At 46.4% G+C, this 23,706-nt stretch overlaps 1 protein-coding gene across 5 annotated transcripts in view; it reads left to right on the top strand.

The window, feature by feature from the left end:
- Positions 1 to 23,706, top strand: part of LOC147428159 (calcium-dependent lipid-binding family protein) — a 176,276-nt gene that overhangs the window by 21,697 nt on the left and 130,873 nt on the right. For all 5 annotated transcript variants that reach the window (XM_086496602.1, XM_086496601.1, XM_086496600.1 and 2 more), the window contains exons 3-5: positions 11,502 to 11,605; positions 11,979 to 12,074; positions 14,533 to 14,580. In XM_086496602.1, coding sequence (XP_086352728.1) covers positions 11,502 to 11,605; positions 11,979 to 12,074; positions 14,533 to 14,580 — 248 coding nt within the window. The remainder of the gene's footprint in view (positions 1 to 11,501; positions 11,606 to 11,978; positions 12,075 to 14,532; positions 14,581 to 23,706) is intronic.

The raw sequence follows: 23,706 nt of genomic DNA, 5'->3' as shown, positions 1-23,706 counted from the left end.
CACTTGGCTAACCATAGTCCTTGTCCAACCTTAGTGCTCTCTTGCCCTCAGGCCTGGACTCCCTCTGGGCAGTTCCACACTAGCTATGCAATGCAGGGCAGTTAGATTTCCTGAGGGGTGTTTCCAAAAAGTGAAAGTAAATAGATAATAAGAAAGAAATCAACAAAAAGGATAGATAGTAGTCACACGCTGGTGACAGTTGAACACCATAACCTTGGTTTTTCCGAGATTGACCGACAATCCACTATCACGAGCAAATGTATGCAGAGCATCCAGATGACGCTGCATCCCCTCTGGGGAGTCTGAAATCAGCACAATATCATCAGCATATAGTAACAGCGGAATCCATGTCCCTGCTAGCGGAGCCCCCTGTCCCCCTGTCGCTCTACATAGTCTGAAAACTCATCCACATATATTCCAAAAAGAGTCGGGGATAGGGGGCATCCCTGCTTTACTCCAATAGTGGAGTGGACCATGTCAGACATTCCATCAGTTGTGCGTACCCGCCCCATCACTGTCTTCTTTAGAGCCAGAATACCCCATATCAGCTCTGTAGGCACACACATGTCCTGTAGTCTGTGTATAAGTCTGGCTCTCGGCATTGTGTCAAAAGCTTTGCGGAAATCCACAAAGCTACAAAAGATTCTCTTGCCATGGTGTCTACCCTGCTCAACAATAGCTCTGAGTGTCAGAATCTGGTTAAGACTGGAGAAACCTCTCTTGAAACCTGCTTGCCCTGGTGCTCTTATTCCCTCTTGCTTTGCCCATCTACTCAGCTCCTGCTCAAGAACGGATGCACACAACCTAGCTAATGTGTGGCCAAGCATGATGGTGCGATAATTCGCGGGAATCATGGGATCTCCTGACTTGAAAATAGGCACAATCGTAGACATACTCCAAGTCTCCGGGACGCCTTCATACATGGCTCGATTAAACATTATAGCTAGGAACTCTGCAAGCATATCGCTGGCATGGATGAAGTGCTCTGCTACCAGACCATCATGATCCTGTGCTCTCCTTGTCTTCATCCTGTCAATGGCTTTCCTTTCCCTCTCGGCAGTAAAGAAAGAACATGTCTCGGGGCATGTCTCTAGTGGGTCCGCAAAGGTGGTTGCCGTGATGTTGTGTGGAGCGATGTGGCATATTCCCCCCATGTCTCAGTGGAGGTGACCGCGGGCGGTGGTGAATGCTCGTGGAATAGCCTCCATGCTTCGCTTGAGTCCTGACTTATAAATAGCTGGTATAGATCCCGCTCTAGCTGAGATAGATAGGCCCTTTTCTTTCATCTCACTAGGCGGCGAATGATAATCCATGACTGTCTATGTGTGGTAATATCCTTGAGCACTTCCCTTTGTAGTTTGATCCTCGTCTCTGTGCACTCCTCATCATACCAACTGTTCTGGGGCATGTTCCTAGATCGTCTCCGTGTGGGTTGGCTGTGGGGGAATGCCTCTGATGCTCCATCATGGAGCGTCTTTGTCAATATCTGAGTGAGTTCATCTAGTGGCCGTCTCGGCTCTTGGGTGCATAGCTGCGTGTATATCGCATCCATATACACAGAATCCGTCTCCCTCATGAAGGTATACCGAGTGTGTGTGGGGACCTCTCCTAATGGAGCTGTGCTGAACTAAAAGGTCAGGGTGAAAGACACGATAGCATGATCAACTGCTACTCCAATTGGCCTAGTGCCCACCATGAAATCTTGATAGAAAGGAATGAGACCTGGCTGGGCCATAACATAATCCACTGTGCTGGCACCATGTTGGTGTGGAAAGCAAGTAAAACCTCCAGCTGTCGAAAATCTTTGTAGGGCATTCACAATGGCCAATGTGTGTGCGGTTCCCATATCTATCAAGTAACTACCATATTCAGTGTATTCCTCATCTTGTGATAGTCTGCATAGACCTATCTCTGTGACGTCCAGCTCCCTAAGCATCTCTTCGGAAGTATCGTAAAATATTGTCTGGTGGTGGGCAGTCCTAGCATTGAAATCCTCTAGTATGACAATGTCACCATCCTTGGAAAACTCCCATATGTCATTATCCAAAATAGCAAAGGGGGATTGTCCTCTAGGTGATGCATGTACTGACGTACTAGGAGGAAAGTAACAAATAGCAATGTAGAGGTATCTGCCCGTCTCTGCCCTGAGCCTCACCCACATGTACCTAGCCTGTTCATCCTTGCGTACTATATATATCATTGGCTGCAGTTCCTCCCTGAATAGAACTGCCACTCCCCCTGAGCCCCGTCCTCGATGCTCCGATCTGGTCTCCTGTCTGCAGGGGTTCTCCCATCTATATCCGCTCACCTATGGCATGGATTGTCCCGGTGCTTAATGCGTCTCATAGTAGAAAATTGTGTCTCTCCCCGTGAAGCTATCCTCAAAGGTCCCTACATGAAGACGGAGTGACCCATTACAATTCCAGGTTGCCATCTTTAGTGTGGTCCCATAGGTCTCGCACCGTCATGCGGGGCGTCGTTCCAATATCACCACCTTTCCATCCTTGTAAAAAGCAATCTTCCCCTTTTCCCTTGCTGCTCTTATTTCCGGCATTACTTCTTGCATATGAGCAATCTGCGAGAGGGTGAGGTCATCTCCAAGAAAGATGCCCGTCTTCTTTAGAGTCGCTCTCTTCTTCAAGAAGTCTTGCTTCGCTTCCATGGAGGGGAAGCGAGAATGAGTGCCCTTTCCTTCGAGGTTTCTCCGTTGCTCCTACTTTTCTTAGTGCCCACTCTCCAGGCCCTCGTATGCGTCTGCTCGTTGACCCCCACCAGAGTTGTGAGTTCTTTCACCTCTTTATCTACATTATCTTGGTCTCTGAGGCCACATATTCTTACGTATAAGGCCCGCACACGTATCCTTTGCTCCTCTTCTAGTGTCAAGTTGAGAGAGAGAGAGAGAGAGAGAGAGAGAGAGAGAGAGAGAGAGAGAGAGAGAGAGAGAGAGAGAGAGAGAGAGAGAGAGAGAGAGAGAGAGAGAGAGAGAGAGAGGAGCCGTTGCCGCACGCAATGGACTATGCTATCGCGTGCGCCGCTGCTGGCCGAGTGTCACAAGACGGGCACCACGTGCCAATAGAAAGAATAGACTTTTAGTACTTCAATAACAACTGCACTGAGAGAGAGAGAGAGAGAACACGTGACACGGAGTGGCGGAATTCCACCCCAGAGAGTATTGGCCCCAAACCTTGGCGCCCGTTTCAGTATTTCTTTATATTGCATCAACACAGTACAAGCCGGTACTCCAGACTCTGCACCTTCTCCAGGAAGCATGCCAGAGAATGAGCCCTAACCTCATATTTAAAGGTCCTTGGCCTGAAAAGCAGTTACAGTAAAAGCCTTTAAAACTCAAAAGCTTCTGGTCCAAAAAGCAATGTCAAAAGTTGCCAGCATAATTTACGGAAATCCGTACAGCCTACCACGTCATCAGCTAGCGCAAAACACGGAAATTCGTATAGCCCGCAACGTCATTATACTAGCGCAATTTTCGGAAATCTGCCACGTCATCAGTTTTTGCGTGTGTGCGGGTCCTGCTTTATTTTAATCCTTTATGTCACTTGGGGCCCCATTGGACGGGGTCCCCATAAGTTGGTAGGACTTCTTCTATTACGTGCTTTTCTTAGGGTTTAGGCCCCTCGGCCGGGATATGCAAGTTGGCTCCATTCTTTAGGCTTTGACGCGTCAGCAGTTTGTTACACCGAGCCTGCTGCTGGACATTGATAGCCTGTCCGCATGGGTCCTCTCTTGTTTCATCCTCGCCTTGCAGACCGTCCGCCATGGTGGAGGCCGCCTCTTTTGCCGTCTTCAATTGTGACCTGTTTGCAATGACCCTTGCCGTTTTTTCTCCTCTTATACTTAATACTGATTTTCGTTCAAAGACATAGCGGTGTAGACGGGAGCACGCCTGATGCGTGATGGACCAAGGGTGGAAGTGGCAAATAACTCCGAGGTCGGGCCGCGAAGATCCTTTGAGAAAAAAACTGAGAGAGGTCCTTTGCGTTCTTGGTTCTGCTTGGGTTCTTGGTGGTTCTTCCCTTGAGTTCGTGTAGTCGAAGCACGCACAAAGCTTTGATACCAATGTAATGTGCAGTGGAAGTGATTTATGGTGTGTGCTCAGGATCAGTGCTCAGTGCGTACTCAAGGTTCCTTTTAATGAATGAGAGACTTCCTTTTACTTCATGAGAGTCGTGCAATAGACTGGAGAGAAGAGAATGACACTGTGAGTGAAGGTTTTGAGAGAGAGAGAGCTGGGTACTAATGCAAATGTATGGGAACACTCCCCAATGCCTACACGTAGCAGACATTGGCTATGCTCATGTGCAATCCAAGGGTATGCAGCTAATATAAGTGCCTGGAGAAACGTCGTGTGTACAGCCTCACAAGGGTGCCAGAGCACTTCTTAGGTTGTCCTAAACCCTAGAAATAGGAGCTAGCTTGTCCACATGCACATAGGGTTAGCTGTGCACGTGACATTTGAAGTGCTGAAAGTCTGTTCAGTCAGTTCGTTTCCGTCGGCACCTGGTGCCTTCCCGTTACATTGGACCCTCTCGAGTTGTACTTTGCGAACTACAATAATTAGAAATAACGAAAGGGGCGCCAGTCTTTCGGGCCAGTGCGTCTTGGCTCAGAACTCCGCCAAGTCGTGTCGTCTATACTCTCTTTCTTTTTCACAGTTGACTTGAAATACTAGAAGTGTTGCTAAGTGTGTAGATTGCAGTTATCTTTGTGTTTCCGTCCGATCCCTCGCCGGAAGAGATTACATGAATGGCCCAATGTGATCCCAATATTTATTTTGGCTATAGGTATTTATTTTACTTATTTGTCAAAGTTCAGGGTAGGGCAATATGTTGAGGGGAATACTTAAGGCCCCCAGTCTAGTATATAAGAAACCCCTAGCCCCCGTTTGTGTCATCATCTATTTCATTGCCCAGTTGGTTGGTTCAGCAATCTCTCTCTACACAGTTTCGAAGGAGGCTACAACAAAGGATTCGAGCCATACTTTTTCGTCGTCGAGAGTGCAGATGAAGATGGATCTCTACTTCCCTCCCATATTGTCTACACATTGTACTGCTTAGTTCACACATTTCACCTTTCACACCTATCAGCTTAGTTTAGGATTCCGCAGTATTTATATTTTGTTATCCTAGTTTAATTTATTTTTGTTAATGTGACTTTGTATCAGATACACCGCATTGTAACTTTCTGGTCTCATAGGTCACTTTGGCTTTTTGAAGACGTTAATATAACATTTCATTTCATTTCATTTCTCTCTCTCTCTCTCTCTCTCTCTCTCTCTCTCTCTCTCTGTCTCTCTCTAACAAAGGATTAGAAGCATTCTAGCCAGACACCCAGAATGCTCCTAAGAAGTTTATTTAATACTTTGTATTTAGTTTTTCACATTTATTTTCACACTTTCACACTTTTCACACTTAGTACTTTAGTACTAAGGTACCCAGACATTGTAACAGATTCACCACTTTTGTATCAGTTTGGTCTCATAGGTCATTCTGGCCTTTTGAAGACGTTAATTTAACATTTCATTTCATTTCATTTCTCTCTCTCTCTCTCTCTCTCTCTCTCTCTCTCTCTCTCTCTCTCTCTCTCTCTCTCTCTCTCTCTCAGGTTTCTTGATGCTAAAAGGTCTCTCTCGCGCTCCCTGCACCTCCCGCTCGCCTCCCCCCCTTGCTGCCCCTCTGCCGCGCCCCTGCCGTCTGCACGCTGCCGCACCCGTGTTGCACCCCCGTCCCCGCCCTGCACCCGCGCTGCATCCCCGTCCCCCTCGCGCCCACGCTGCTTGCACTCGCGCACCCTCTGCCCTGCCCTACTCGCGCGCTGCACCATAGTGGCGCCCTGTTGAGCCCCCCCCCCGTCCGTTGCCCTAGCCCCTACTCTACGTGTAGCATGTCTCCCCCCCCTCTCCTACGCGTAGATTGTCCCTGCCCTCCCCCCTTTTACTTTCACGCGTAGGATGTCTATCCTCTACGCGTAGGACTTTTTTTTTTTTGCCACCCGCCCCCCTTCCCCCCACTCTATCTACCATACTCCCCACCCCCCCTTCTCTCTCTCTCTCTCTCTCTCTCTCTCTCTCTCTCTCCAATCTGTAACTACCGCTCTCTCCCCCGGGCAGTACCGCCTCGCGCTCCACCACTCGCCGAGACCGCCGCTAGGGTGGGTGCACACGTGCATCTAGCGACTCCTTTGCGGCCGACTCCCCCCCGCACGCCCAACGGCCGCACCCGCTGCTAGGGTGGGTGCACACGTACATCTAACCCCCCTTGTGGACGGCGATCAAACATGAGGAAGACGAACGATAAAGCCGACCCCCTAGAGTGCCATTCAAAAATGTAAAGAGGAAATGACGGAGACCATTACCAAAATGAACCGTAGTCTCTGGGGCACAATAAACATACTCAAAGGACGTGTGCTGATCCAAGAGAGCAAAATAAGCACGCTGGAAGACCGAGTGACGACCCAAGAGGAAGAGATCGCGTGACTCAAGAAAGAACTCGCCGAAGCCCGATCAAGAAACACACTGGAAGAGGGCGAACTGCAACCCTCAGTAATCGAAGAAATCAACACGATCAAGGAACAAGTACGGGCCATCAAAGAGGGAGAAGAACAACACAAAGAAATGACGACTTCTTGGTTGGATGTTCTTACCAAAACCCAATAGAAGGCGGGCGAAGCTGAGAAATGGATCAAGGTGGCCAAGAAAGGAAAAGACAAGGAGATAACGCCCACGTCCACACCCAACAACATCATTAACCAGACACTAGAGGAGAAGGGTCCGCGCTTTACATGTGAGAATTTGCGGTCTTAAAGACAAAGGCAATGTGGACGAAGAAGTAAAAGAACTCGCAGCCTTGATGGGGATTCATGAGCCGACACACACAAGGGCATGGAGAGTGGGCAACATAAAGAAAAATGGAGGCAGTGGAGAAACCTCAAAAGAAAAAGCACTCATCCTCCGTTTTCCCTCCATGGAGGCAAAGAAGTCATTCTTGAAGAAAAGACCAACTCTTAAAGAGACTGGCATCTTTCTCGGGGATGATCTCACCCTCTCGCAGATCGCTCATATGCAGGAAGTAATGCCGGAGATTAGAGCGGCAAGAGGAAAAGGCAAGATCGCTTTTTACCGAGACGGAAAAGTGGTAATACTTGAGCGACGCTCCACATGACGGTGCGAGTCTTATGGGACCACACTCAATGTAGCTGCCTGGAACTGCAATGGATCTATGCGTCTTGATGTGAGTGCTTTTGAGGATAGCTTTACTGGAAGAGACATCATCTTCTACTCCGAGACACACCAGGCCCCTTGGCAATCCATGCCTCGCATCAATGGATACAGGTGGGAGACAGCCTATAGACAGGAGACACGCTCAGAGCACAGAGGGCGGGGCTCGGGAGGAGTGGTAGTGTTATTTAGAGAGCATCTGCAGCCACTGATACATATAGCCCGCAGGGACGAGCAGGCTAGGTACATGTGGGTGAGACTGAAAGCAGAGACAGGCAGATACCTCTATCTAGCTATCTGTTGTCAGTTTATGCACCACCCAGAGGACAATCCCCTTTCTCTATTTTGGATGATGACATATGGGAGTTCTCTAGGGACGGTGACATTATCATCCTCGGGGACTTCAATGCTAGGACCGCCCATCACCAGGCAGTGTTTTATGATACTTCAGAGGAGATGCTAAGAGAGATAGATGTGGCAAAAACGGGCCTTTCCAAACTATCACACGATATGGAATATACTGAGTATGGCCGACACCTGATAGACATGGGCACTGCACATGGATTGGCCATCTTGAACGGCCTACAGAGATTTCCTGCTGCGGGAGGTTTTACATGCTTCCCACACAGACATGGAGCCAGCACGGTGGACTATGTCATGGCACAACCGAACCTCATCTCTAGTATCTAGGATCTCACAATTGGGCCCAGACCGGTCGGGGTGGCAGTGGATCATGCTCTGGTGTGACTGACCATCTCCTTCCAGTTCAGTGTAGCACACAGGCCACGAGTAGCAGCCCCTACTCGCTACACATTCACAAGGGAGACGGACTCTGTATACATGGACGGAATCTACAGACGCCTATGCACTGAGGACCCCGGGCGACCTCTGGAGGAGCTAACTACTATACTGACACAGACATTACATGAGGTAGCAGCAGAAGCATACCCACACACCCAGCCTGAGCAGAGCCGTCGATCTGGGAGCATGCCTCAGAACAGCTGGTACGATGAGGAGTGCCGCCAGACTAGAGCCAGACTTTAGAAGGAGGTGCTGTTCGGGGACGTTACTCACAGACAATCACATATGAACTTTTGACGCCTGGTGCGGCGGAAGAAGAGGGCTTTTTTGGCTCGACTCGAGCAGGATCTATATCAGCTATTCTTGAGTCAAGACTCGTGCGAGGCGTGGCGGCTCTTTCATGAGCAGCCCCCCCCCCCCCCCCGCTATTTCCTCCACAGAGACCTGGGGTCAGTACGCATCATCTTTGTACACAATACCTAGACAGCCGCCCCTCCCCAACCGCCCTGATCCATGCCCACACACATGTGTCTTTTTCACCGCTGAGATGGTGAAAAAAGCTATTGACAGGATGAAGACTTGGAGAGCATATGATCATGAGGGCCTAGTCGCTGAGCATTTCATGCATGCCAAAGACTTACTAGCAGAGCTTCTAGCAGTTATGTTTAATCGTGCCATGTGTGAGGGCCTACCGGACACTTGGTTATCTACGATCGTACCTATCTTCAAATCAGGAGACCCCATGGAGCCTGGGAACTATCGCACTATTATGATTGGGCACACACTGGCAAGATTGTATGCATCTATTCTTGAGCAACAATTGAGTAGATGGGCAGAGAGGGAAGGACTGCGGGCAATTGGGCAGGCAGGATTTAGGAGAGGCTTCTCTACTCTTGACCACATCTTGACACTCAGGGCCATCATCGAGGAAGGCAGATCTCATGGGAGACGGATCTACTGTAGCTTTGTGGACTTTCACAAAGCTTTTGACACAGTACCCAGAGCTAGATTGATGCGTAGATTACAGGAAATGGGAGTACCCATAGAGCTCATTTGGGGGATCATGGCATTATATAGATCAGTAGGAGGGCATGTACGCACCCCGGAGGGACTCTCAATACTGGTTCACTCCACTATTGGGGTGAAGCAGGGTTGCCCGCTCTCTCCTAGTCTTTTCGGTATGTATGTGGATGAGGTTTCTGACTACATTGACAGGGACGGGGATAAAGGTGCACAGTTGGCAGGGACATGGATTCCACTCTTGTTATATTCAGACGATATTGTGTTGATCTCCGAATCCCCAGAGGGAATGCAACGCCAATTGGATGCTTTGCATACGTTTGCCCACAAAAGTGGTTTGTCTGTCAACCTTGGTAAAACCAAGGTTATGGTGTTTAATACCACCCCACAGTGGATCAGGAGATCAGCACCTACATTCACATACGGCCAGGAGACTGTGGAGTACACAGACGCTTACACTTACCTTGGAGTGGTTTTTACTGGACCCACATTCTCACTCAGAAGAGCAACAGAGACCAAACTGACTAGAGCCCACGCAGCATTGGGTAGATTGGAGAGGATGTGTTCGCAAGTTCAGTTTCAGGAACCCCGGACGAAGCTCTGGCTCTTTGACACCTTAGTGGCCTCAGCATTGCTCTATGGGGCTGAGATATGGGGACCTTCATTGGATCACCACGGGAGGCCGGGTCGCACAGACGGATGGGGGAACATGGAGAAGCCTCTCGTCTCTATGATCTCGCGGCTGATTAGAGCCAAGGCATATGTACCACGGGCCATTATCCGAGTAGAGCTGGCGGCCCCCCCACAGGTGGTAGAGGCGCTCACCAGATCAGTCTCCTTCATAAACCGCACATGGGAACTTCCTAGAGACAGATATGCTCGCATAGCACTTGAGTCCTCTCGACAGTTAGCCATACAAGGAGATACAACATGCTGGTATGGGAAGATGACATCATGGTTTCAGGCGCATGGGTTCAGCATAGACAGGCTGCCACCATTCCAGTACTCATTGGATGCACCATCTCTCATTCTTACACAGTCGGAGATCACCAAGCTCATCCGCCAAGACCTCACCCAGCTAGACACCAGGAGGACATGGATACAACCAGCACAAGAACTGGGCGCGAAGATGGCTTTCTACAGAGACCACCTTCTCCAGCTTACGGAAGATGGTTTTGTGATGAGACCCAGATACATGGATACCCACCTGTCTCATGGGATACGGTGTGCTATTGGCCAGTTACGCACATCGTCTCACCAGCTGCGGATCGAAACCGGGAGATACAACGGAGTACCAGCAGAGGCCAGGACATGCCCCTCGTGTAACATGGAACCTGAGACAGAGCTGCATTATACATGTCGTTGCCCCGTCTACTACGAGATACGAGGCCGCTTCCATTGCTTGTTCAGAAAGGGTTTTGGACCGCTCTGAAGAGTAATGGGATACGAAGATCCAAGATGCCTGGGTTTGTTCTTGCTCGAGCTGCGCAGACACAGAGAGAGCTTGATGAATGGCGAGGCTAACCAGTCTCAAAGACGGATTACAGACTTCTTCAGAGCAGACACGGGCCAGCCGCAAGAGCCACTCCCACAGTAGAGCTCCCCCCCGTCTCACACCAGAGGCACACTGATTGACCGAGCGATTGAACTAGGGAAATCCGGGCGCCCACGACTGCGCAGGACTACACAACATTGACGGAGGTTACGTCAAAAGAATCAGAGCACGCTGGCCAGGCATGCACGACGCCCGGTCAGACTACTAACCATGGAGGAAATTGATGAGATTCGCCAACGACCGATGCTAGATCTTTTGTGATTCAGCTATCCCAACTAGCCGCCCATTTTTGCTTAGTTTTCGGTTTTAGCTCACATCGACCAATCTAGAACATCACCTTGTAACTTTCTGGTCTCATAGGTCACTATGGCCTTTTGAAGACGTTAATATAACATTTCATTTCATTTCATTTCATTTCATTTCATTTCATTTCTCTCTCTCTCTCTCTCTCTCTCTCTCTCTCTCTCTCTCTCTCTCTCTCTCTCTCTCTCTCTCTCTCTCTCTCTCGCATTCTCTCGACTTTGAAGGGGGGGGGGGGCTGCCTGCTCCTACATGGCAGCAACATCCAGCAGTGGCTTGAGGCTGATGACTTGGCAGGGGGGACAGTGGCCCTCGGAATAGCAGATAGCAACTTCAAGTTTGCTAGGGACCGCAAGGACTGTTTGGTGTGAACAGCTGAAAGAACTGAAACAGTACGTCATCTTGTTATTTTGGTGATTTGAATGCAACGCCTCATACTGTATTTTCACAAGTATCTCTTTAAAATAGTGGATAAAAGGTAAAATTACGGGATTTGTGTGCTTGTCAAATGAAAGTTCTTGTTGCAATTGAAAGCATCGTTGTGATTGTCACGAACTGTTTTGTTTTGAGTGTAAAAACCTACTCTTATTGCAGGTGATGTTGTCTTGAAGGATCTGCAACTGAAAGCTGAGGCTCTAAATTCCCTGAAGCTTCCGGTCATTGTTAAAGCAGGTTTTCTGGGGTCAGTCACATTGAAGGTGAGTGCTGAAGCGTTAATTTATGACAAAGATAGGAAACTTGTTTCATTTTTAAGTATTTGGGTTTCTCTCAATTTTATGTTGTGTGCAAGTCTATTGGTGTCTATCTGAGCCCTCTTTTAGTTCATACTCCATCTCTCTGACCTTTTGGAGGTGTGCATCTCTCCATGTGGTCCTGTGCTAGTCTTTGTGTCCTTTGTGACCTGTTGTAGTTACGTGTGTGTGCATGCGTGCACACATTTTACAGGGGCTTGTGCACATGATCTCTGTATGTGTGCTTGCACTCTTTTCTTCTTTCGACCTTTCGCTTGCTGTGTCTGATTAGTACAAAATCTCTGGATGCATTTTTTACTTATATGGATTGATTTTACAGGTTCCTTGGAATCGTCTCGGAAAGGAATCAGTGGTTGTTCTCTTAGATCGCATATTTATACTTGCTGAACCGCTTCAAGATGAAAGAACATCAAAGGTTTGCCACAAGAAGTTTTAGCCACATGTAGTTCCATTCTTTACAAGCATAATGTGTTTGAATATATCATGAAATGCATTTTCCTGGCAAGATCTGCCACATGTTGATTAAGAGTAAGGTAGCTCAATGTACTTGTTGATCACAATGTGTAGCTATGCAAAATGATCCATTTCTCGAAGTTTTCTAGATGGTTCACACACATAGAAGTTGCATAGATTTGTGCTGACAATGCAAGTTTCAGTATACATGCTTTATTTTTTCAAGTGGGTGCTATTTATCTTTGAACAAACTGCTTTTCAATGATGTACAGGAGGTTAAGTAAGTCTGTAAGGAAGTTGTGCTGTCCAAACTTATGACTTTGCAAAGGGTCCAATAAACATATGTAGGATATCCCTTAAGGGTCCCTTAATAAACGTATGGAGGACATACAACGCTGCAAGCGAAAGAAGAAAAAGAAAACGGACCATGGTAGAGACAACATCTTGGGGGAAGATGCTAAAAAACCCAAAGACCAGTAGCGGAAGCAAACTGATGGATCCAATTGGCCAAAAAAGGTAAATAGGAATCTCCTACTCCCACTTCTATCATCAACATGACACTTGAGGAAGACCAAAGGAGGAAGGCACGCGCTCTACATGTATGAGTCACGATTGTCAAGGACACAACAATGTGGAAGAGGAAGTGAAAAGCCTCTATGCACGTATTGGAATCATAGACCCAAAACACACCGGAGTATGGAGAGTGGGCAAGAAAGGAGAAGTGATGGGGGAACCCCCAAGGAATGTCCTCTAATCATTCGTTTCTCTACCATGGAAGAGAGGAAGGACTTGCTCAAAAAGAGGCCTACACTAAAGCAAACATGGATTTTTTTGGGAGATGATCTTACAATGTCACGCATGAAAGAATGCATGCCCGAGATCTTGGCTACAAGAGAGAAGAGGAAACTTGTCTTCTATCGCGGAGACAAAGTGGTGGTACTTGATAGACGCGGTGTGAGACCTTTGGGACTCAGTACCGTCTCGGTTGCCGCTGGAGAGGCTTGAGGATCATGCGATAGATTTGGTGCCAGGTTGTCACCCACCAAATAGGCCTCTGTACAGGGTTAGTGTGGCTCAACAGAAAGAGATTATGGGCCAAGTAGAGGAGCTGCTAGAGGAAGGGATGATTCAACCTAGTTTTTCACCCTTTTGCTCCCCAATGCTTCCAGTGCAGAAGAAGGAGGGCTCTTGGCGCATGTGTATTGATTACCGTGCGTTGAATAAGATTACCATCAAGAACATGTTTCCTATCGCAAGGATTGATGCTATTCTTGACCGACTAGAGGGTGCTGCAATTTTCAGCAGGATAGAGCTTAAGAGTGGATACCATCAGATTTGTATCAGGCCTGAGGATGTGCACAAGACTGCGTTTAGGACGACATTTTGTCCGTATGAGTTCTTAGTGATGCTGTTCGGTCTTACAAACGCTCTTGCTACGTTCAATAGGATGATGGATCGGATCTTCTGTCCACATCAAAAGTTTGTTGGCACATTCTTTGATGACATGATTGTCTATTCAAAGAATGAAGAGGAGCATAGGCGTCACTTGACTGTAACAAACTTGGACACTCCAAGTCAAGATTCTACCGCAACACAGCAGAGATTCACTTCAAAACAGTTCACAATCGATTCGACGCGGCCAGACGAAGTTTCGTGCCTAGAGATATTGGCCCCAAAGACTGGCGCCCCTTTCGGTATTTCTTTTTGTATTAAATCTGTGCTCAAAGTACAAGGGAGTGGGAGGGTCTCACTCTCATACTCTGCGTCCAGATGCTCTGCAAAGTGGGAGCCCTATCAACACTTATAAAGGTTTACAAGGGATGCTAAAAGCAGAGCATCAATGTGTAGAGGTCTGACTTCTGCTGTGTCAAGACATTTTTAGAGTATTCTGAAACATAGAAAAAGCATCAAGATTCAAAAAGCTCGATTTCTATGCATTCAAAGCAAAAACAGCCCTGACCCGTTAATTGCGCTTCAATTCAGGTACCGCCAGGCCCTTATGCCCCTCCGACTCAGTTGGGTTGTATCTGCTTGGTGGTTACCTCTAATGTCAGCAAGCTTGTGACAAGATCCGCAGGGAAAGAAAGTGCTGAATTTGCTCTGGGAGTGAGAGAACTCCAACTTTAAGGGGGGGAAGGCTTACATGACTACTGCAAATGCTCACCTTAGAACACAAGATTCAGCATTGTCTGCTGCTGCATGTTAGATTGTAATTTTAAAGGGTGTATGTGGAGGTAAAGCCCATATTGTAGAATAGGATAATGTTTCGGTCACTCAAGATCACTCATATACAAGGGCCTCTCCTTTGTTTGAGCAAGAGTTAAGAGATTTTTTAAGATGCTGCTGCTGGATCTTGCAGTGTTGACACTTTACTTTCCAGAAGTATAACTTTTGCATGAGTTAATCCTTGGTTTTGGCAGGAGGGTGAGAAAGAGAAGCTGTTGGAAGCCAAGAGACACCGCCTTGAGGTTTGTTTGTTTCCTTCCTTATTCTTTTTCTTGTGTCTGTGCTGCTAATCGTTTTATTCCTTGCACTAGTTTTTTGTTTTAATGCTGTTGAAAAGTTAAGTTTACAAGCATTTTGTTGCACAACTTGATTTGCGGGTGAATTGGTGCTTGACATTTGAAGAGTTTTCTGAAGCAAACTTGGTATTGGATTTTGGATTGCCAGAATCAATGGACAAATACATGACCCTACATTGTCATCTTTTCAGTTTAGTTTTGAAGTATTTTAAAGGTTGGCAACATGTCAGCCAGAGTAGATAGAATGAATACAAGACGTATTTTCTTGTTTTCTACTGTCTTGCGTTTGATGCATTTCTTGGGTCCCATACAAGGTGTTTGTAACACAATCCAATAGATTTTTTGTTTACATTTTTTGTAAAGTTTGCATTGACAAAATACCTGGAGTAAAGTTTTCTTCTTTGAGGAAAAACATGGCTGTGCCGCTGTGCACAAGAGACCTCATGAGCAGCTATATAGGAATTCAACATCTGTAGAGTGAGCAATGAAGGAATTTATTAAGCTACTAGGGCAGCCTGTATGAGGAGTGTAGAAGGGACCACTGAGGAGGTAATAAATGCCACTCCAGTGAGCCAGCTCTGTAAGTGGAAAATTGGAGACCACCCGCATACCTTGAGAACTGTAATTGCACTCCTTAGCAGAGGTGGATGATCCAGCAGAAGCATCTCAAAGATTGCGCAAGGAATGTGACAGCTTAGTCCAGGTATTGACTAGAGTGTCAAGCAGCAGTAGAAGACTCATTACTTAAAACATGCAAGCAAATGAACCATGCATTTGTGCACAGATTGTGGAGAACATCGCTGTATTGGATATAGTAGAAGGGCCAGTAGTTTCTGTAGAAAACATATCTAGGGACCCAGAGGGAGATCTTGTAGAGGAAACCATAAAGCTTTGTAGTCGACTTTCTCCTCATCAACAATGCAGAGTGACTTAAAAACACGTTCATGGGTATGAAACTCCGAAACCTGCGAAACCTGCAAAAGATTTCGGCAAAACCTACAAAAGACGCAACCTCCTGTAAAATTAAAACTTCTCTCTTACGGAGTCTAGAGTCATGTGTGTCTCATTTACACATACACACCCATATACAAACACTTTCACACATATTATATAACACACACACACACTTTTGTGGTAAATCTGTTTTGATTAATTTACTTGTGGGAAACCTCAAGGTGAGGAAAACCCACCAAAAAGATCAGATACAAAGGGAAGAACACAGAAGTGCTCTACGATACAAAAGCGCTAAAAGCAAACATAGAAGAGCTGCAAGATTTCCAGGGCTATGTCCCCAATGTCAAAGGCAAAATGTAACGATTGCCTCAGTGAAAACTTGAACGATGGAAAAGGATCTGCATCATGTTGGTGAAACATGCGGAGATTGCGACGGTGCCACAAAAATCTGACCCATGCGAAGAAAATGGCAAATTGCTGGAGGGAATTCACAAGAATGCCAAAAAGCCAGAATTGTTTGTGGAAGACTTCTGAGGGAAATCGAAGGTGCATACAAGCAGAAACGCGACAAAGAAAAGCCCTGATGCAGCGAAACTCCAAAAGCATATGTCTGACAGTCTCATCAGCAACGGAGCAACCGACGCAACGAGAGGAGCTAATACGACGCGCCACAAGGAGTGTTCCAACTGGAAGAACTCCCAACAAACAACGCCAAAGAAACAAACGCTCTTTAAGAGGCAAGCGAGACTTCCAGATTGCAATAAGAGCCTGCCTCCACCATTGTTCGGATTTGTGTATATCCCAAAGCGCATTACAATGATCAGCCAACCAAGAGTCCTGCATGAGAGAAGCATAGATATGGCGGGCAGAATCGCATCCAAAGAAGTGTCCCATAAATTCCAATCTTGCATATGGCATCCACCGGCCAAGGGCGGAATAGGGAGAAAAACATCCAGCATATGCTGAAGCAAGCCCCAAATCTGATGATAATGTAGGCCCAACCCAAAGCGTGCTGCCGCTTGAGAAAAGGTAAGCAAATTCCTAGATGAATTCACCACATCATCCACCGTGCGTATGCCACGACTAGAGAGGAAGTAGGCTTGATGAGGCGATTGCTCAACCAAGGTAGAAGAGAACACCCTGCTCCAATGAATGCTTTCCAAATGCAACGAATTCCCATCTGCTTGCTGCCTGCCATGCCAAGAGAGATGATCCGTAACAACTTTCCAAGCGGAGAGCAAGCCAGAGATGATCAAACAACCAGGAATATTACCGACCATCTTGCCAAACTCAGTTTCCCAAAGGGAAGTCTGGCAATGGCCAGAGGCAGGAGTGGCAACATGCTGACAGAGGTCAGCAACCATAAGTGTCCATGGCTGAGACTGCAATGCAAGAGTGGGCAATAACATAGCCTTCCTTGCCAATGCATGGCGATGAAGATCCAAAATATTCAGCCCGCCAAGACGCTTTGGAGTGCTAAGTTTCTCCATTGCTAACAAACGGAGGCCTTTCTTATGAGAACCGGTGTGCCACAAGTGAGATACAATAGTAGACATAAGCAATGAGAGGCGAGAGCGAGGTGAGTGCAGCAATGGCAAGTAAAACTGAGCATATGCCATCATGATACTTTGCACTAGACAAAGTCAAACATGCAGCGGCCATGTAGACAGTTTCCAATAGTGCAATTTGACACTCAAATCATTGCATGGCCCAATCGATTTGACGCGCGTTAGTAACCTGCCAACCGATAGGATATCCTAAGTGCCTGGCCACCGTATGCGGATCAAGAATCTCGCCAGCCCATAAAAGACGATGCTAGTCACAGACAACAAGAGGCAAGAGTTCAGATTTCCAAAAGTTAACCTTAAGGCTTGCTGCCAAGCCAAATGTATCCAATGCCTGCATAATTTCTCGCACATCGTCCCGGCTGTTAGGAGGCATGAACAACGAATCATCAGCATAGGCCTATCCTGCGAAGTCTTTCCCATTGGGTAACTTCAGCCCATGAAGACGATCGAGCGAAGTCAAGTGATCCAAATACAATAAGAAAGAGTGAGTGGCAATGGGATACAACAAGGTGCTAAGCGGGCAACCCTGTCTGACAGAGCATCCAAGAAGCCAAGGTTTTGTCAGCTCTCCATCAAGGAGGCTGAACATGTACTGCGAGCATACAAGAAGTAAACGACGTTGACCATCTTTGGGCCAAAGCCAAGGGCCCGCATGGTAGCAACAATGAAATCCCATGGAATCGTATCGAAAGCCTTTTCAATGTCTACCTGCATTACGAGAACATCTTGCTAGGTATATTTGGCATATTCCATTCCAACTAATACATTAGCCAGATTATCCAAAATCTGGCGAGACGAGGAATAAAGCGATATTGCGCGGAATGGATAACAGCCATAAGAGGTTCCTTGATACGATTCACAATGATCTTAGCCAAGATTTTATAGATCACCGGCATAAGAGAAATTGGCCGCCAATGCGAGAACTGCTCACAAAGCGCTTGTTTAGGCAACAACTTCAACAAACCCTCTTTCCGAGACATTGGCAAATCCTGTTTCACCCATGTAGCGTTCATCATATAAAGTAAAGGTTCTTTCAGAGGCTCCCAGAAAGAGAGAAAATTTTCCATGTGAACGCCATCTTCCGAGAGCAAGCAAAGCTGAGTGCAATTCATTCTCTGTAAAAGCCGCCTCCATGGCCAAAGGCATCCTCAGGCAAGACAATCGAATGCATTGTAGATAACAAAAGTTGGCGTGCATGAATAACTGCAGCGGATGCCACGGGGGCAGTGGCAAAAACAGTCCTAAAATGGGACACCATGGCATCTGCAAACTCACGCTTTAAAGATGTCCAAGCTCCTAGTTGAAACATAATCCGCTAAATAGTTTGAGAGGCCCTTGAATGATGCAAGTGCTTAAAAACCTGCTTTGAGGCACATCCCTTGTCTACAAACGCTGGATGTCGAGCATGAGTTTGCCAATTATCCAATTTTCGTTTATCATTATGCAGCAGACACACTCGAGCCTGACAAAGGGCGGTGGATTCAGTTTCCGACAACAGACGTGTGTCAGCTAAGAGTTGGAGCTGTTGATACACATGCTTTGCGTCCTCAACACCACCACGTAATTGAAACATGTAACGCTTGCTATAGTCCTGAATTACACTCTGCACACGCACAACAAAGCGAACCCAGGCAACATCAGGATCAAGATACATTTGGGTAACCAAAGGGGGAATAACATCATAGATCATCTCACGAAATGCCTCGTGCGAAAGATATGCATTGTTGATGTGCAACATACGCTTCTTAGAAAGAGGCTGATCATAATGTAGTTGCCCAAAGCGCATCAGCATCACAACAGGAGCATGATCAGATAAAAGCAAAGAACGGTCTATTCCTATTTCGCACACAAACTCATGAAATTGTTGCATGCTGAGGATATACCACCGATCTAATCTTGCACGATATGTAGAAAAAGCATTATGTTGAAATGTATACCTCGAAACATCAGGATGCAAGAGGGTCCACAGGTCCAACATCCGTGTACATGCCACAAGATCTCTCCGAGCTTGCAATTCTATGCTTAGCATGTGAGAATGTCCTCTGGTGTTATTAGATGAAGCTGGCGCATTATTGAAATCACCACCAAGCAACGCATTGGAAAGCCATGGATAAGACGATATCTCACGCCACAAAACAGCTTGTTGTCCCGAGGTCGTGTGCGCATAAACACCACCAAATTCATAAATCTGACCATTGATCGTGCATTGGACCACCATCCAACCACACGTTCGATCATTATACGCCAGAATTGGCTGCAACTCATGCCTATATGAACCAACATATGCTATCGAGTATCCCACAACATACGAGAATTGCCCAACATAATCATGTTGATTATGCTCTTGCAAAACAACAATGTCTGCCTTACATGTATGTACATAGTGCCAGGTTAGTCTCCACTTATTAGGGTTACGTACCCCCCACACATTATATGAAATGCATTTTACACAACTATGCATTCAAAAGATATGTACAGAGGCAAAGTAAAGAAGGGACTAAATTGATGTGCCCATAAGCACATCAACATCAACAGGCCGCGACTCAACCAACACACACACACACTTTTTGTAAATCTTTTTTGATTAATCTACAAATAGGAAACCTCAAAGTGAGGAAAACCCATCAGAAAGATCAGATACAAAAAAGGGAAGAACATAGAAGTTGTCACAAGACTAGCACCACGTGCCACTAGAAAAGAACAGACTGAACAGACTTTTAGCACTTCAATAACAACTGAACTGAGAGAGAGAGAGAGAGAGAGAGAGAGAGAGAGAGAGAGAGAGAGAGAGAGAGAGAGAGAGAGAGAGAGAGAGAGAGAGAGAGAGAGAGAGAGAGAGAGAGAGATGACACGTGACACGGAGTGGCGGAATTCCACCCCAGAGAGTATTGGCCCCAAACCTTGATGCCCCTTTCGGTATTTCTTTATATTGCATCAACACAGTACAAGCCGGTACTCCAGGCTCTGCACCTTCGCCAGGAAGCATGCCAAAGAATGAGCCCTAACCTCATATTTAAAGACCCTTGGCCTAAAAAGCAATTACAGTGAAAAGCCTTCAAAACTCAAAAGCTTTTGGTCCAAAAAGCAATGCCAAAAGCTGCCAGCTTTTCGTAAATCGCGTTTGTGTCCGTACTGTAGGCCACGTGTCAACCCGCCACGTCAGCAAATCAGGGTTAGGGTTAGGGTTAGGGTTAGGGGCAGAATTAGCGTTTCTGATTTTAGGGTTAGGGTTTCAAACACAATTAGGGTTTTTGATTTTAGGGTTAGGGTTTCATCAGAATTAGGGTTTCTGATTTTAGGGTTAGGGTTTCAACAGAATTAGGGTTTCTGATTTTAGAGTTAGGGTTTCAGCAGAATTAGGGTTTCTGATTTTAGGGTTAGGGTTTCAGCAGAATTAGGGTTTTGGACATTGTTGCTAAATTGGCTTTATCTGACAGAAAAATAATTCTAAATGAATTATTGGATTTATAAGTGAGAGGGTTTTCTCGCTTGGAACATCAAGGAAAAATAATTCTAAATGAATTATTGGAATTTTAAGTGAGAGGGTTTTTCTCAGTGGAGACATCCGAGTACGGAGTATTCCTAGTGCGTCATTCAAAGTAATGACAGGAGCACTGTGAAAGGGAATATCTGTAAGGCCACCAGGAACGGGTGCTTCTAATGCGTCACATCGGATGGGTGACAGGGAGCATCGGAAAGAAGTATCCGACCATCCGGGAACGGACATCTCTAATGCGTCGTAGGATGGGTGACATAGAGCATCGCGAAGGAGATTGTACCGTAAGTTCTGTAGGAAAGGACTAGGTGATGGGTATTCCTGATGCGTCACAAGGTGGGTGACGGGTGCATCGGAAAGGGGATATCCATAGTCGAGAGGAAATTCCGAACTGTGTTAGAATTGTGCACAAGGAAAAGCAAGCACTTGAATGAAGATGGGTTCAGAGGAAACTTTGAGGAAAAACAGATGCTTTTTGAGAAAGCGGGATTGCTTTTCGGGAAAGCAGACGCTTTCCCGCGAGGAAGTCGATGTCTGTATTGCAACTGTGCGTGTGATTGCATCCAGGGACGCTTGGGAAGTGTTGTGAAAGCATTGTTATTAACTTAAAAGGTTTTATTGAGTTTTTGGGAAGGTTCAAACTATTTTTAAAATACGCCGGTCGCCCACTTAATAAGTGGGCAGCCATCTGATAAATAAGGCAACGGATCAACCAGCGTTTTCTCTTTCTATTTTTTTTGGCAGAACAACGAAAAAAATAAAAAAATAAAAAAATAAAAATAAAAATAAGAAAACGGCCGCGATCTCTATGCGAGCAGCTATTCGTGCCCGTGGCTAGGAGCTATAAAAGCATCACATGCCCTCACTCAGAGAGGAGGACCAATCTTTGCAAGGAGGAGATGCTGATGCAGATTTCAGCCGTAAAGAAGAAGTTGCCGATGATGCCCATGGCTGCCCCAAGTGTACCAGATGTCGCCAAGACCCAGTGCGCGAGTTCCCTCGCGAAGAAGTGCCTACGAAGCATGTTTCCATTGCGACAAGTTGCTGTTTTTCTCTGTTTTCAGCCCATAAACGTTGTAGACGGGGCTGATTTATGAGAAGGAACCCAAGAACACACCTCTTTTGTGTGTAGGATTGGAAGAGAGGATTTTCTATGTAGAGATCTCTTCCGGGGAATTGCTTTTTCGAAAACCGAGTTGCGTTACGAGCGTCGAGACTTTGAAGGTACGATTTTCATGTTATGATCTCTAAGTATTTGATTGCAGGTGTACTTCCTCTGCGTGAGGGAGTAGGAGCAGAGGAAGGCATGAGCCTCTGCAGGAGAAAAGCGCTCTGAGGAACTAGAGCCAGATCAGCCCAAGGGTTTCGTACCCAAGTTTGGGAAGCAGATCCACGGATCGAAGAGAGGTAGACTCTCGAGATGTGATCCGGAAGTTGAAATTCCCAAGGGAAGGACTTCGTGTCTAGGAAAGCGGAGTTAATCTGCAGGAAGAGGACTTTGGAAACAGAGTTAGAAAAGAGTTGCAGGGATGTCATGCCCTGAGTTTGGAAGGTGAGATCCAGAGGCGAGAACCTTGGTTCTCAAGGATTTGGAATAAGGAACGTAAGTTCCTTGGAATAGGGTTTTGCCCTAGGAATCGGAAGCCGAGGCTTTCGAGAACCATCAAGTCTTATTCTAGAACGAACGTGGTAATACGTTCGGTTCAAGTGCTTGTATAGACTTCTCCTCAGTAATAAAGATACTATTACGGGGGGGGGGGACCGGCCCATCTTTTGGTCCCTAGTACTGTGTCGATCTTCTCACTCTCTCTCTCTCTCTCTCTCTATCTCTCTCTCTCTATCTATTTCTCTCTATATCCTCTGGCTTCAATATTAAGTGATAAATTTTATTTATCCGAGTATATTTTATATTGCTATGCGCTCCTGTTTGTGACAGACAGAATTAGGGTTTTTGATTTTAGGGTTAGGGTTTTAGCAGAATTAGGGTTTCGGGCACGTCCGTCGTCAGTAGTTTGTTACATCTCCCCTTCTTGAAAGAAAGTAATCGTCCGCGATTACAGCATATCTGCAAAACAACTCAAGTTAGCTCAAAGTTTTCCGAGGGTCATTCCGAGGGACATTCCGAGTGACAATCAGTTTGCTCTTTTTATTAAGGAGTTAGCTTCTCCTGTCTGCTCTTTTGATCAAGGAGTTAGCTTCTCCTTTCGGTTGTTTTGATCAAGGAGTTAGCTTCTCCTTTCTGCTCTTTTGATCAAGGAGTTAGCTTCTCCTTTCGTCCAGATCGGAACTCTTGATATTCCGGCGTAGTAAAATTAGCCATCACACCCAGACCATACTGATCTTCCACGGGTGTCTTGATGCACTAAAATTACATACCCAGGCAATCTTTTCCAATTAGGAATATTCAGTAATTGGCACATCACAATGCGACACAAATGCTTACATATGCATGTTACAAGACACAACTAACAGCGCCGCTGAGCACTCCCCCGAGACAAACGGCCTGTGGTATGAAGCTACTCAACGACTACCTCGTCACTCCCCCCGCAAATAACCTAAAAAGGTCCGGGCCATGAGCTCAGAGGATTGTACAACCAAACGCTCCCCAGACCGCAGTCTGCGTCGCTTGGAGGATCAAGCATACAACCAAACGCTCCTCAGGCATCGGCTTGCGTCGTTCGGAGGTTTTCTAGCATACAACGGAACGCTCCCCAGGCATCGGCCTGCGTCGTTCCGAGGTTTTCAAACATACATCGAAACGCTCCCAAGGCATCGGCCTGCGCCGTTCCGAGGTTCAAACAATACGAAAACAGTATTTCTCACTTCTCCACCCGGGAGTAAAATCGCCAATCATTGAACCAATATCAAACCAGAGTCAAACAATTCAAATCGGCACCAAAATAGGTTCAAAACAGATACCATCCATTTCAAACAAATTCCAAACAGGATCACCAAACAAGATCAAACATAACTCAAACTTAAAAGGTAATCTCGACAGCAATCGAGCTCGAAAAGTCGACTGACTTTCCATCTTGAAACCTGCACAAAAATTAG

Source organism: Adiantum capillus-veneris, chromosome 23, assembly GCF_014529385.1.
Source record: "Adiantum capillus-veneris isolate H3 chromosome 23, ASM1452938v2, whole genome shotgun sequence".
NCBI lineage: Eukaryota > Viridiplantae > Streptophyta > Polypodiopsida > Polypodiales > Pteridaceae > Adiantum > Adiantum capillus-veneris.
This window is presented reverse-complemented; position numbering and strand designations above follow the sequence as displayed.